Source organism: Emydura macquarii, unplaced genomic scaffold (genome assembly GCF_026122565.2).
Source record: "Emydura macquarii macquarii isolate MOO-44397 ecotype Brisbane River unplaced genomic scaffold, CSIRO-AGI_Emac_v2 contig_2680, whole genome shotgun sequence".
NCBI lineage: Eukaryota > Metazoa > Chordata > Testudines > Chelidae > Emydura > Emydura macquarii.
In genome coordinates, this window is record NW_027132817.1 from 1,232,218 (window position 1) to 1,245,907 (window position 13,690).

Sequence of the window (13,690 nt, forward strand, 5' to 3'; positions counted from 1 at the left end):
TTAAAACATATGAACAAAATGAACCTCTAAGCAATGGACTAATTTCTGCCATCAAATGCATGTATATATCTCCATTGGTCATCAATGAGCACTGCACATGTGCATCTGCAGTTGTTATTTGGCTTAAAGTAATTTTTAAACTGTACATTCTTTTTCTATTTTGATTCTTTTTCCAGCTGAGGTCTACCCCAAAATGTACCACATGTGTTTTTTTCTGGTGACATACATGGCACCACTGTGTCTTATGGTGTTGGCCTATTCACAAATATTTCGAAAACTTTGGTGCCGCCAGGTAAGTTATTTATTTATATTGGCTTATTATGTTTGTCTATTTGAATGTACAACCTTTTTCTCTAGAAATTCCATAATGCCACTTAGGACCTGATCAGTACAACCTTTTGTATCCAACAAGCTTCAGTAGTTTTGGGTGTGCAATCAGGGTGCAGACTATTTCAGAAATGAAGGCACCCAAGCAGAATGAAAATCGATATGTGCTTTAATCTAGGACAGCCTGCTAGGAGATTGAGAAGTTAGGGGACAGAGGAAGCAAAAAGATCTATTAAGGGAAGAAGATGGTTCTCCAGTTATCCTAATTGAAGTTTCCTATTGGGAGACAGTAGCTATTGATCTCAGAGGATGATTTTACACAGATTTTGTATATCTCCTGGAGTTGCAAAGGTGTATGAAAATTGACACTTTTTCTCATTTTGTTACAAACTCAAAAATGAGCTGAGATTTTTGTGACAACTCATATATTTGTTGCTGAAATATGTGCCACCATTTTTCAGTGATAATGGACCCAGTCTTGCCTTAGAAATCTAATCAAGTTGCCTTAGAAATCTAAAGTTCAAAATTCAAAGTATGAAATTGAATTTTTTTTGTTTGTCAATGTAGCCATTTTCTCACATTTTACACTGGAGTGAGAGGAAAACAAAATAACAACAAAATCACCTGAGAAGATTAAATAGTATAAAAAATTAGTATGAAAAAATAGTATGAAAGTTTTCAGAAACACTTTTACCACTTTCATCTAGCACTACATAGAAGCCTACTTGAGCATCACTTTCAGCACGTGGGTAGGCTGTGCAGGTTATCAGTCACTTCTTCTCTGCCTGCTGCAATGCTTTACATAGGACCTGCTTGGCCCCATGCACTCCCTGCTGCTACCCAATTAAAGTAGGCATGTTGAAGATGTGGGATGCAAGATGAGATACTCCATATTCCAGACTCCCAAGTGGGAATCTATCATTTACTTCACCACTTAACCATGAATAATTGCCCTTCTGTCATTACTTCTGATGAGGTCTGAAGATGGGATGTCCCACAATATGGGCATAATGTGGACATAATATCCACCAGATCAAGGATGTAAAATGTGCAGCTCCATCTAATCTATTACAGAAACCATGTGTAGATTTACATTTTTCAGGTGTATGTAAGTTGAAACAAAAAAGTAATAAAAATCAAATTTCACATGTTGCCAGGTCATTTGTCTCCTTCAAGAGGTGATGAAATCACAAAAGAACAGCAAAAGAGCACAGCACAGGTTATAGAAAACCAATTTCATCACATATAGTGTTCTTCCAATCTTAAGAGATCAGTTACGTAGCCAGGCCAATATATAACTCAGATCTTACTCAATAAGCATGCTGCTGCCAATCCTTTATTAACTAAAATCTAACAGTTCGTTAATATAAGAAAAGAAGAAGAGAATTAATAATAGTTAATAGATCATATACATACAATAATGATAGTGTTCTTATATCAGGTTTGTAGCAATGATAGTATAGACCCCTGGCTTGTAAAATCTCTGATAACTGCCAAAAGATTGGAAGATCCTCAGTCAATAATCCAATATGCTGCTTTTAGTTGTAAATCCGCAGGAATGAGGTAAAAATGGAAATGTTTCTTTCAAGGGTTTTTTATACTCTTTGCCACATGCCTAGAAATTTTCTATTTCAAACACAGCTCACAACCTCAGTTTGTGGAAAGTTACAAGCACAAGATGGAGTCCAGGGATACATGAGCATATCACAAGTCCTTACATGATTTGATGACTCACAGATGCAGCCATTGCCCATATTCTTTCTAAAATGTCCACAGGAATGGCTTGCTGGGCAGGATGAATGTTGTTGATAGCCCATAGTTAGAGTGAAGTGTCCTTAATGAGCCATCAACACATAGCTCTATGGCTCAAATGTAAATTTCGTGTGATGGCTGTCACCCAGAAACAAATACATTTGGGATCAAATACATAGCCAATATTTATAACTTTAGATATAAAGATGATACATGCATATAAATAGAATAATCATATTCGATAGAGTGTAACTTTTCCATTGACACCTTACATGACATACTTTGTACAAGATGTATTGCAATTGTATAATTGTAGTAATGTCAATGATGTAAATGGTCATATTTAATCACGCAGCTTCACACTACCATAATCTGTTTTTAGTGTAACTGCAGTGCATTGTTTTGAATCTATTCTTTGATAACGGCCCCAATTAAGGAATCATGCTGTTTATCAGAATGTCATTTAAATATACTGATGTACCAGTGATCTTGCTAGACGTACACAATGAAATTCAAAGTACCTACAACCCAGGCATTGTCAGGCCTTCAGAGAAAACTTCTTGAAGCAGTTCAGTTTTAAAATAAGGGCTGTTTATAAGGTGAATCTTTCAGGTGGTTAAAAGTTAGCCTACATAAAGCACAAGACATCCCTATTGTGTGTTATCCTCTGTCTGCTCTCAAAGTTATTGACCATGTCTTTCTTTCCGGTCTTTGCAAACATGGCTTTATCATCTCAGAATTAGTAGCTTCATGAAAGACTAAGGGCAACAACAACAGAGGCATGGCTTTCAAGAACAACCTTCTTTGCTTATTAATGGGCAGGGAGCTCGCAAGTTCACAGGGATTTTGTTTCTTTATGAATCAGAGACAGGAGATAAAACATGAGCTGAACAGTCTCTGTAGGACTGAACGGCTTTGTGCTAACCATGTTGACACATATGTATGCTTAGATTTATTGGGCTTGATTCTCATTTATGCCTAGGCCCCTTTACACTGCCGTAGTGTAAATGAGAATCAGATCCATTGTGTTTATGTCTTCAAAATCCTTCCAATTTTTAAAAGAATTATTATTATGCTTGGATTTCCCACAGTTATAAAACCAGCTTGATAACAAATGGGGGTGAAAATAGCAGTTTTACAACATCTAGCACCAGTTCTGACAGTTCTAAAAGTTAATGTAAAGCATCTGAGGATTTTAGCGAGCTTTTTTGCATTCTACAAATCATCTCAGCTAAAGGTGTCCTATTATTCACTTTATAATAATAACTGGAAAAATTGTGCGTTGTGCTGGTGTGTAAGTGATTAAAATATGCATAAGTAATACACATGTAAGCCAAGCTTTATGCTCCTCAGGCAGTGGTATTTTAGTAACCCAGCTGTGGATATGTATTTAATTTTAATTTTTTTGTCTTTAACAGCTTATGAATTATTTGCTTATTAGCTTAAGGAGGCAAATTCTTGCAATTTTTATAATGCCTCCAAAGTGGTGATGGAACAGGAACAGGTTTCTTTAGATAAGTTCTCAGTAGTAACTCCTACACCAGGCAGCTTCATAGGATATACAAGGAGATCAACATTGTACCACAATATCGTTACCAGATTTGCCCTTCACCTTGGAATATGCTCATTTATTAGGGTTACCTTCCTGGAAGGGGTGTGATTCTAGGGTTGAGATTAGGGTTTCCTTCTTGGAAGGGATGTGTGATTCTAGAGGTGTGATTCTACTAATGTACTGCTTCTGTTACTTGTGTGTTCATATGGCTACAAAAGCCCCCTCCCAATGGAACTATCCTGCAGGACCTAAGGTTTTCAGGGCTGGGTTCCTCCAGCACCAGATTCAGATAAACCCCCCACAGATACACACACATATTCCAGATTAACCAAGTGCATCTGAGCGGACTGGGTTATCAGCACTCTCAGCTGACCCCTTATGTGTCCCTGAACTAGGCAGGCTGGGTGACACCACACTTTCAGTGGCCACCCTTATATGCCCCTTTGCAACGCACCAGAATAGAGCACACTTCTTGAGCAAGCTGGGTCCAAACAGCACTTTTTGGCTACTCCCCTTATTTGCCCCTGGACTCAATCAGGCTAGGTCAAACAGCACCTTCAGCCACACCCTTATTTGCCCCTGGACTCCATAGGCTAGGCAGAGCAGCACTTTCCCCTTCATATGCCCCCTTTACACCATAATTGTTCTAGCAATAACCCCCTTGATGAGCAAACCCCAAAAGATTTTTGGGCACTCCAGAGATCTTTGGCTTAGAGCAAGATAGGGACCAAGAACACAAAGGAGTAAATGCAGTTTGAAGAGAAAGAGAGAGAGAAAGTGGCAACCAGCTTGATTATAACAGTTATTTTATTGTTAGGTATATAAAACTTATGATACTAATAGTAATAGCATACAAGGAGAGAAAAACAATCAAATGCTTACAATACTACATAATTACAGTTGGGGGATTGGAGAAAGCTATCCCAGGTTTGATTACAAAAGTAGAAAGTTATACCTGGACTAAGAGAGAGAGAGGGAGAGAGACAAAAAGTGTGTTGGGGGATGAAAAGGGGGGGGGCAGTCTCACCACCCCATGCAGCTCAGAGGTTTCCAGGAACAGGCTGGTCAGCTTAGGGTCTTGGAGCGCTTTGAGTCTGGCCGAGTCCCCAGCAGGATCAGCCAGGAAGAGAGGGAAGTTACAGTGGAACTGATGCAGAATTTTGGATCCAAGCATCAGAACAGAGGTTTGACTTCTGATAGGGGGTTTTGTAGACCCCAGGTTTGTTTATGGATAAACAATGTCTGGACAAAAGGAGCTGATCCTTCCTGGAAGGGCATCTTTCCTTGAGAGAGCTCACAATGCAACCAGGATACAGTGTTTTTCATATCAATAACTAGAATGGACTGATAACTGCGGAGCTGGATGTGCACAGGTGTTAGTTCGTTTACATCAAGAGCAGAGATTTCCCAACATGCAGTGCTTCCCTGCTTCAGCAATCCCAGAGTTCAGTGCATTTTCCATCTTTACCAATCCCAGAGTTCAGTGCGTGTTCCATCTTCGATGTAGATGAGACTTCTGTATGCCCCCTTTTTACATCTTTGATGTAGATGAGGCATAGGGAGTTGTATCACCCTTGATGGGAGGGTTTTCCACTGCCTTTTCATATTGAAATACCTTTGGTTTCTGGTTCAAGCAGCCTTTGGTTTCTGGTTCAAGCAGGGGCTGGTTGGGGGTTGTAATTCGGGTGAGCCAAAGAGAGAGAGAGTTGGGGTTTTGTGCCCTTGTTCCCCAAGAACACAGAGCTGCTAGGTAACAATTTGTATCTATGATCCCCTCTTGCTATTTAGAGGCATTTGAAAAGCAGATAAGTCTTCTTCAACCACAGAATCATCAGTCATGTCTAAAGTTTCATTAAAAATTAAGCCATTCAAAGTCTTGAGGCAAGATTCCATTTCTTTGTTTCCAAATTGGATGTAGATATTAATAAAGTTTGCCAGAAAAATTTTGTTGAAATAAAATTTTAGCAAAATCAAGAGTGGAGGAAATTGCCAACATACTTGTTTTTTTCTTTTTTCTGATCAGTTCTTGCTACTAGTATGGCAACTCAGAACAAGATAAGATTGAAATAGAAGGAAAAGCTTCAGTTCTGGAATTAGAACAGAACATCAAAATATTCCCCAAAGCCTAAATTCAGGTTTTTGTATAGCACCTATCTGTGTAGTTTCTCATCAGTGATATGGAAAAGCCCAACACAGTAAATCAGAGTCAATTCTGCTATTAGAGTAGGATAAGACCCCTGGAATAGGACATACTGATTCAGATATTAAATTGACAAGACTGTGGATCTTGGCCAAAAGGCTGTGAATCCTCAGTGGAGTGATGTCAGAGTTCAGATTTTACTTCTTGTGTTTATAAAAACCTCTGTAATATAATAAATGTTATCATGTGTCCTCTGTTCCATATCACCCAGCTTCACCGATTTCCTGTTTGTCATTATGGCTCTTCACTGGAAAGTTACAGCTGTCTTGAATCAAATTTAAAAAATAAATAAGTCTTAAATTAAGAGCTTATTTTAGGCTGTGTCTACACTATCACTTATGCTGGCAAAACTTCTGTTGCTTGGGGATGTAAAAAACACACTCCATGAGCTACATAAGTTTTTCTGGCAAAAGCACTTGTATGGACAGCGCTATGTTGGTGGAAGACGTTCTCCTGCTGACATAGCTACCGCCACTCATTTAGGTGGTTTTATTATGTCGGCGGAAGAGCTCTCTCTCATCAACATAATGCAGCTACACACGCTCTCTTACAATGGCACAGCTGTACCAATACAAATGTTAAGTGTAAATTTTAAGTGTAGACTAGTCCTTAATTATTCCAGAGAAAGGTAGGGTGCCAATTTGAAGTGTGTTAGCTATTCCTGAATAAACTCCCCACATGAAGTTATTAGAAATGGATTAAACTGAACAGGAAAAAAGGCACTCTTAATCCAGAATAAGTATGTTCATATAGCAAAAATGACGAGAGTTCTGTAGCACTTTAACAGGGAGCTATTCTGAAATAACTATTGTGGCATAACTATGCTGGGCACTTTTCCTGTGTTGAAAAACCCTAATTTTTAAAATGTGCATAACTAAGGACTGGATCTTGCAAGCACTTAAACACATGCATAACTTTAGTCATCCTGTTGAAGTCAGTGGCACAGCTCACACGTAAATCCATGCATATGCATAGCAGTTTGCGGAACCAGGGCCTATTTTTGCACTTATTTTATAAACCCTCGCAGTTCTCTGAAGAAGTCGATCTTCCCATCTGCAGCCTTTCATACTTGGTCTGAATCCCGAAGTATTTCTGGGGATTTGAAGCAAAATCCTTTTACATGTTTGAATTGTGTGAGAGTGGGGAAAAAAAAAAAAAAAGACTTTCTTCTAGTACATGGACAAATTAACTAGTTGGAGGAAAATAAACCCAGAAATCCCCTTATAGAACTTGGCAGAGTAAGTTGAAACTTTTCAAGTGATCAATGCTTTAAACAGGTTCAAAATGGAGCTACAAACACTGGAAAAATACTGAAGATAGAAACAATCAGTCCTGCACAGTTTGACATTTTTGTTACATTTGTGCTTATGAGATTCATTTTGAGTTAAGCTCACCTGTAGCTCAGAAGGCCAGCACAAAGCCTCCTGGGAGAGGCAGTGAGGGAGATGGGGAGAAAACAATGAACACTAATGTCCCTGCTTTCAGAGAGAAATGTAAATGTGTGCTTTTTACCTTGGCCTCAGTCCCCTTGTGTGCTTGCTTTCCCACAATTCCCATACTGAAAACAAAAACAAAGCCTGCCTTATGCTAACAGAGGAGTCACAGTTTTTAGTTGTGGGGGGATCGGAGAGGGAAAATCTCAGGGGTGGGAGGCTATGAAGGAAAGAGTGGGAAATAGTGTCCTTTCCAACATCTGCTTCCCTGTGGGGAAGCAGAGAGGGAGAAAGGCAGGCATTCTGGATGAGGTGCTGAGGAAAAAGATGGAGAAGAAGATCTGATGTCAGCAGCACCCCCACCCCCAGGATAAGAAGTAAGTAAGTTAAGTTTCCTTCTGAACAGCTGGGAGAGTGGGAGGTGGAGGCAGCCATGCTTTGTGTATGTGTTTTCTTATTCAAATAACAAATGTCACAGGATCTTTTTCAGGGAAGGCAACAAGCCACCTTTATTGTGAATACAAAATTTGGTAAATAGTATCAATAAAAAAAAAGTATCAACATTGTACTTAGTGAAATAGTATTAATAATGTAAACACTAGGAAAACAGTATTAACATTGTATCAATACTACAATTACAGAGACATATGTTTCAATTGATACTTTCATTCACACTCACACACACTGACAGGCGTACACAGACAGGGAGACAGACAGACACATAGGGGTCTCACAGATGTTATAGTTACCAGCCTCTTGGTGCTCCTGATAGTCACTGGCCAGGTGACTGTAGCACGAGGGTGAGGAGCGAGGTTCTGCCGATGCGCATTGGTACTCCTGGCTGATGTGGTGAAGTAGACTTGAACCTCCAGCCTTCATCTTTCTGTCCCATTTTATAGGGAAAAGACCCCATGTAAATCTATGGGCTTTTGCTCTGTCATGCTGCATCTGCATTTGGTGTGATCCTTAATCACCCACATTGTTGCAACCCTGATCAGATTTTGTCCTTTGAAGTGGGCTGGCTCCAAGGTTAGCAGGGTGGACGCCTCTTTGGCCAGTTGATTATCTTCACTCCTTTCTTCTTCCCTCAAATGTTTTGGGTGAGGCTGGTGTTTTCTTCATCTATTTTGTCTCAGACCAATTGTTCAGTCACTCTCCCTGTCTAAATCCACCTCAATTGCTCAGCCATTCACACTTCAATCACTCAGTGCCAACTCCTAGCTGAAGAATTCACATATTATTTTTAAAGCAAACATTATTTCATTTTTGCCAGTGTCTTTCACAATCAGGTAGGTATATTACATTTCACAGTGTGGCTTTTTATACTTAAAATAGGGTTTTTACAAATATATTGAAAGTGGGTAAAATGAACAGATAAAATGGTCAGTGGAGTGGTTTTACAAACAATCTTAAAACAAATAGAATTATAGAAAGTAAAGACAGACTTGAATGTTATGCAGTAAATGGATATTTTAAAAAGGCTGAAGTGAACATTTAAAAGGGTAGAACAATAAGAGTTAGCTGAGGTTTTAGCTTTTGATTAAAGGTACAGTGTATCAGGCTGAAGTGCCTCTTGGTAGAAAGACTGGGGGAGGGAGGGGGAGGGTTTGTGGCTCTGTTCTTTCATGAAAACAGTATTGGGCCAACAGTTTCAGGTTGAGTTTTCAGCCCAGAAGGATCCCACGGAAATTGGGAGTGGACAGCTTTGCCCTAAGTCTCAGAAAAGAGAAGGCCAAAAAAAAATGATTTTTTTTTTTAATCTCGTGATCAGTCCAGTGTTATGATTATTTGGGATCCACCTCATGAATTTTTAATGTTTATGGGGCAATTCTGCTTCCAGACAGGGATGAGCATTCCCCCTCCCCCCCCCCCAAGAGACAAATGCTAAAGAGTTGCTGGTGCCCTGCTTCAGGAAATGAAAGCCAGGAGATGTGTGTGCTGCCTGGGCTGAAGCAGAACTGGGGAAATTGTGAGTTGGGCCCTTGAGGGTGGCAGGCAGCAGTGGGGAGTTGACCCAATGTACTATGACAGAGGCCCTGACCAGGGTAGCTGATTTTCTGCAAGCTGGCTCTCTGCACTTACCAGTCACCAGAGAGCAAAATGGACCAGCACCATTTAGACATGTTGTGGGATAGCCTAACTTTTCACAGATCTTGTTATGATTGCCCTTGTCCCCCGCCCCCCAGCACCCACACTGTTTGCAAATCTCTATAAGGAAAACCCTTGGCAACAACCACAACGCATAAAAAATAAGCTCACCCCCCCCCAAAAAAAAAAATAGGGAGAGCACAGCTGCCTTATGGACATTTAGGACATATATTTGAAAAATCTATGAGCATTTAAAACTCTGTATGCACTCAGTTATGTGCATATTTCTGTACTTATGTGTTTCTACAGATAATCCCCAGCCGTGACTCAGAATAAAGGGTACTCTTAAATGAACAGCAGAGTTTGATTAAAGTGTTTGGCAAGCTGTTTTAGCATGGAGCTTTATGTCAGCCTGTCTATCTTGTATTAACTCCCTACAATGTTTCTTTTTTAATGATGATAAATTTCCCTTAAAGAAACAGCATTAATGAAGATTCTACTTACTATTTACTCTTTCAGATCCCAGGAACTTCATCAGTAGTTCAAAGAAAATGGAAGCCTCTGCCATCTTTAGCACAGCACCGGGGGCTGGGACAAACAACCAAGTCGAAGATTAGAGGGGTAGCAGCTGAAATAAAACAGATTCGTGCAAGGAGGAAAACAGCACGTATGCTAATGGTGGTTCTCTTGGTTTTTGCACTTTGCTATCTACCAATCAGTGTCCTCAATGTCTTAAAAAGGTAAAGGTTGTCCACATGCAGTAAACAGTTTGGGGGAAGATTTCTGTCTAAAAGCATTTCCCTGTGACATGGCTTGCTTTATTCTTCCCAGTAGTTTTGAAATAGATATCCACATATTTTACAAAAAAGAAACTGCAGTTCAGGGTACAGCTGTAAGCAAATTGTAAGCTAAACAATTATTAGGGCAAAAATTTAGGGCCAGATTGTAAAATCATGGGGGGATTGCTCACTCATACAAGAAATCTCGTTGACCTCCACATTCAAACATATTTTTGGTGAATAAATTTGTTGAATTTTGGTGTGAATGTACTCCAGAAGTGTAGTATCTGATGGAAAACACTGGGTTGGGTGGAACTACCCTGGTGTGCATGATATGACTAAGTGTGAGCGTTTGTAGCAGAATTAGGCCGAAAGGATTTTGTTCTGGTGTTTCACATATTAACTGATCTGTATATAATGATACAGATTTACCAAAATCAGGGACGCAAGCAAGCTTTTATTGTTTACCAAAAGCAAAAATATAAAGTTTTCCAATTCTTCAAAGCTTGGAAGACACTCCCAGAATGAATTTAATAAAAGTCAAAGGAGAATTGTTATGAAGACTTCTTATATTGATATCAGAATAATCAATGATCAGTAAATAATAGGCAAATCAAATAATTATATGTGTAGTCATGTCTCATAAACAGTATATTCAGTAAACACTCTGTATTCTATCAGTTCTCTCTCTCTCTTGCAGGCATGCATGCATGCATGCACTGAGTGACAAACTGGAGAGAAATTATACTGTCTAATATCCAATGATGTTTATAGCTTAGATGGCGATGAGATAGTGTCACTGTCTTGGCAGGATTACATTAAATAAAATGTAAGCAAAGAGGACTGATTATATTGTCCTGACCAAATATAGATGTACAAGGTGGATGAGGTAATATCTTTTATCGGACCAGCCTCTGTTGGTGAAAGGGACAAGCCTTTGAGCTTACACAGAGCTCTTCTTCAGCTTTCTGTAAGCTCGAAAGCGTATCTCTCTCACCAACAGAAGTTGGTCCTGTAAAAGATGTTATCTCACCCACCTTGTCTCTCTAATATCTTGGAATCACACAGCTACAACAATGCTACAAACAAATATAGACCTGAAAGTCCTCTGGCAAATGTCAGATGGACGGGTGCCACTTCTTGTGCATTCATATTGTCATGCTGCAATGTATTGGAGGGGAGCTTGCAATCAGAGAGTTAACATGGACATTTCTTATATAATCCATAGTGGTTAAATGCAGCAGCCTCCTGCACAAGGACATGAGGGGATGCTGGTAGAGCAACTCCAGTCACCTATTCTGGGCCAGTAAAGCATCCATAGGCAACCATTCAATGCCATCATAACTCTACAGCAGACCCATTGTCCTAGAAGCTGGGCCCAAAACTGAGAGGTTGGGTACAGAATTCGGAGGTTGTAATACTGGCTTAAGGACACCTTTTTCCACCCTTGCCTTAAATAACTTAAATTGCCCTTTTGTTATCTAGCTGGAGGATATCTGTGCATTGAAGACAAAACTGTTTATGGATTCTGCGCTGTGCAAAACCCTCCTGGAAGCTGGTGGTTGGGGAAGAGATTTTCTTGGGAAAGCTGAATGTGTTGAATTAGAGATGTATGTGATATCATGGATAAGTCATTTGAAGTGACCTCAGAATAAAAGTACAATATTTATAGTCAGTCTTATGTGCTGTATTTCAGACTGGCTTTCCCCCCTTTATTTTGCAGGGTTTTTGGAATGTTTAACTATGCTGATGACAGAGAGACGGTGTATGCCTGGTTTACATTCTCGCACTGGCTTGTGTATGCCAACAGTGCAGCAAACCCCATCATTTATAACTTTCTCAGTGGTGAGTTTCCAGATGATCACTGTGTTTCACGTTAAAATGTAGTTCCAGTGTAATGCACGGTACACAGTAAGGTTAAAGACTGACCTGAAAATTGAGATCTAGGGGCAGCTCCTGAGAACGATCCCTCTTTCCCCATCGTCTGCTACACTTGTTGAGTAGCACGTTGCCTTCTCAAGTATCTTCATTAGTTTTTTTTAGTTCATTAGTTTTTATAGAGACTGCTCATTTGACTCAGGGTATGTCTAAATTTCAAGCTGGAGGTGTAATTCCAGCTCACGGAGACAAACCTGCAATAGCTCTGATCAGGCCCACTGACAGGGGAAGGGTCAATGGGACAATTGCCCAGGGGCCCGGTGATTTAAAAGAGCCTGGGTGGATAGAAGGATAGATACGTATCCTCCTTTCCTCCACATGACCCTGCCCCGAGGGCCCCGTCGATCATGCTCTCTGCCCCTCCCCTGAGCCGAGCTTATTTATCATACACCATGCAGGTTGTCGGGTGGCTGAGGCAGTGGTATCTGCTACTCAGCTTCCTAGGTTCATCAGTAATCTCCCTGGGGAGTCTAAGGGACCTGGGAAGCTGAGTAGCAGATACCACCTCCTCAGCCTCCCTGGAACTTACACAGCACATAATAAATAAGTAAAAACTTCCAGCGAAAGTCCACTTGGACCCGCGCCATCCCTTCCTAGGGGGCCATTGACTGTTCTTCCCTGGGGCCTGGAATTGTTGTCAGTGCATAGAGCATAGCCACAACAGTGGGAGCAATGGGAGGGACTAGCTGCCCGAAGTATGTACCCTCCAAGACTCTAGGCACATACACAGAGTGGCTATTCCCTCCTGTTGTTGCGCTTACACTATTTTTAGCATGCTAGCCTGATCAGAGCTAATGTAAATGTATCTCCTCAAGTTGGAATTGACCCCACTAGCTTGAAGGGTAGATTTTGGGTCACAATGATGAGGCTCAGCCCTCCCATCTTTGGCGCCTGTTTAGAGTTGGAAATTTGGCCCAGCTGCCTCTCCATCAGGATGGGAGGCAGGCAGGTCAAATTTGAGTGGTGTTGCAACTCCATCACAATGCCACTCACTCAAATTTGGCGTGGCCAGTCCCGCATCAGGATGGCAGAGCAGCTGAGCAGAGCTGTGACCCCAGGCAGAGGGGAGAGCTGGAAGTTGGGTGTGGAGTAATGTGTGGGGGAAGACCATGAGACTAGGGGTATCAGGAGGGCAGTGTATGTAGAGGTGGGTACAGGGGGGAGAGCGCGGGTTTGGTTATAGAGCAGTGGGAATGGGTAGGGCTGGGAGCAGCAGGAGAACGTGTGTGGGAGAGAACTTGGGGCTGGATGAAGGGCAGGGGAGGATGCCTAAGGTAGAAGAATCTGGCCCTGAGCAAGGGCTAGAAATATGATGAAGACCTTAAGTTTAAGGGGGAAATTTTCTGGTACTTTCATTAATCCTTTCCAGGCCTCAAATGGCAGGAATCCCACTGCAAGACATGGCCTTTTGTGAGGGGAAACTAAAAAGGGGAAGTAGCTGAATGTCAAAAGATTCTCTACCTAGATGAAAGAAAATTTGTTCTTATAAATAAATAAATATAAATATTATATTGTTCTTATAAATAAATAAAAATATGTGTTCTTATAGTTTTATTGCTGGGGAATTTTGATGCTGCATTGAAAGACCTATTTTCTAAAGATAAATGAAGCTGTAGAAAAC

At 40.6% G+C, this 13,690-nt stretch overlaps 1 protein-coding gene across 1 annotated transcript in view; it reads left to right on the forward strand.

Annotated features, from left to right (window-relative positions):
• Positions 1 to 13,690, forward strand: part of HCRTR2 (hypocretin receptor 2) — a 53,117-nt gene that overhangs the window by 31,850 nt on the left and 7,577 nt on the right. The window contains exons 4-6 of the mRNA XM_067565533.1: positions 177 to 292; positions 9,872 to 10,092; positions 11,855 to 11,976. Of these exons, the coding sequence (XP_067421634.1) occupies positions 177 to 292; positions 9,872 to 10,092; positions 11,855 to 11,976 (459 nt within the window). The remainder of the gene's footprint in view (positions 1 to 176; positions 293 to 9,871; positions 10,093 to 11,854; positions 11,977 to 13,690) is intronic.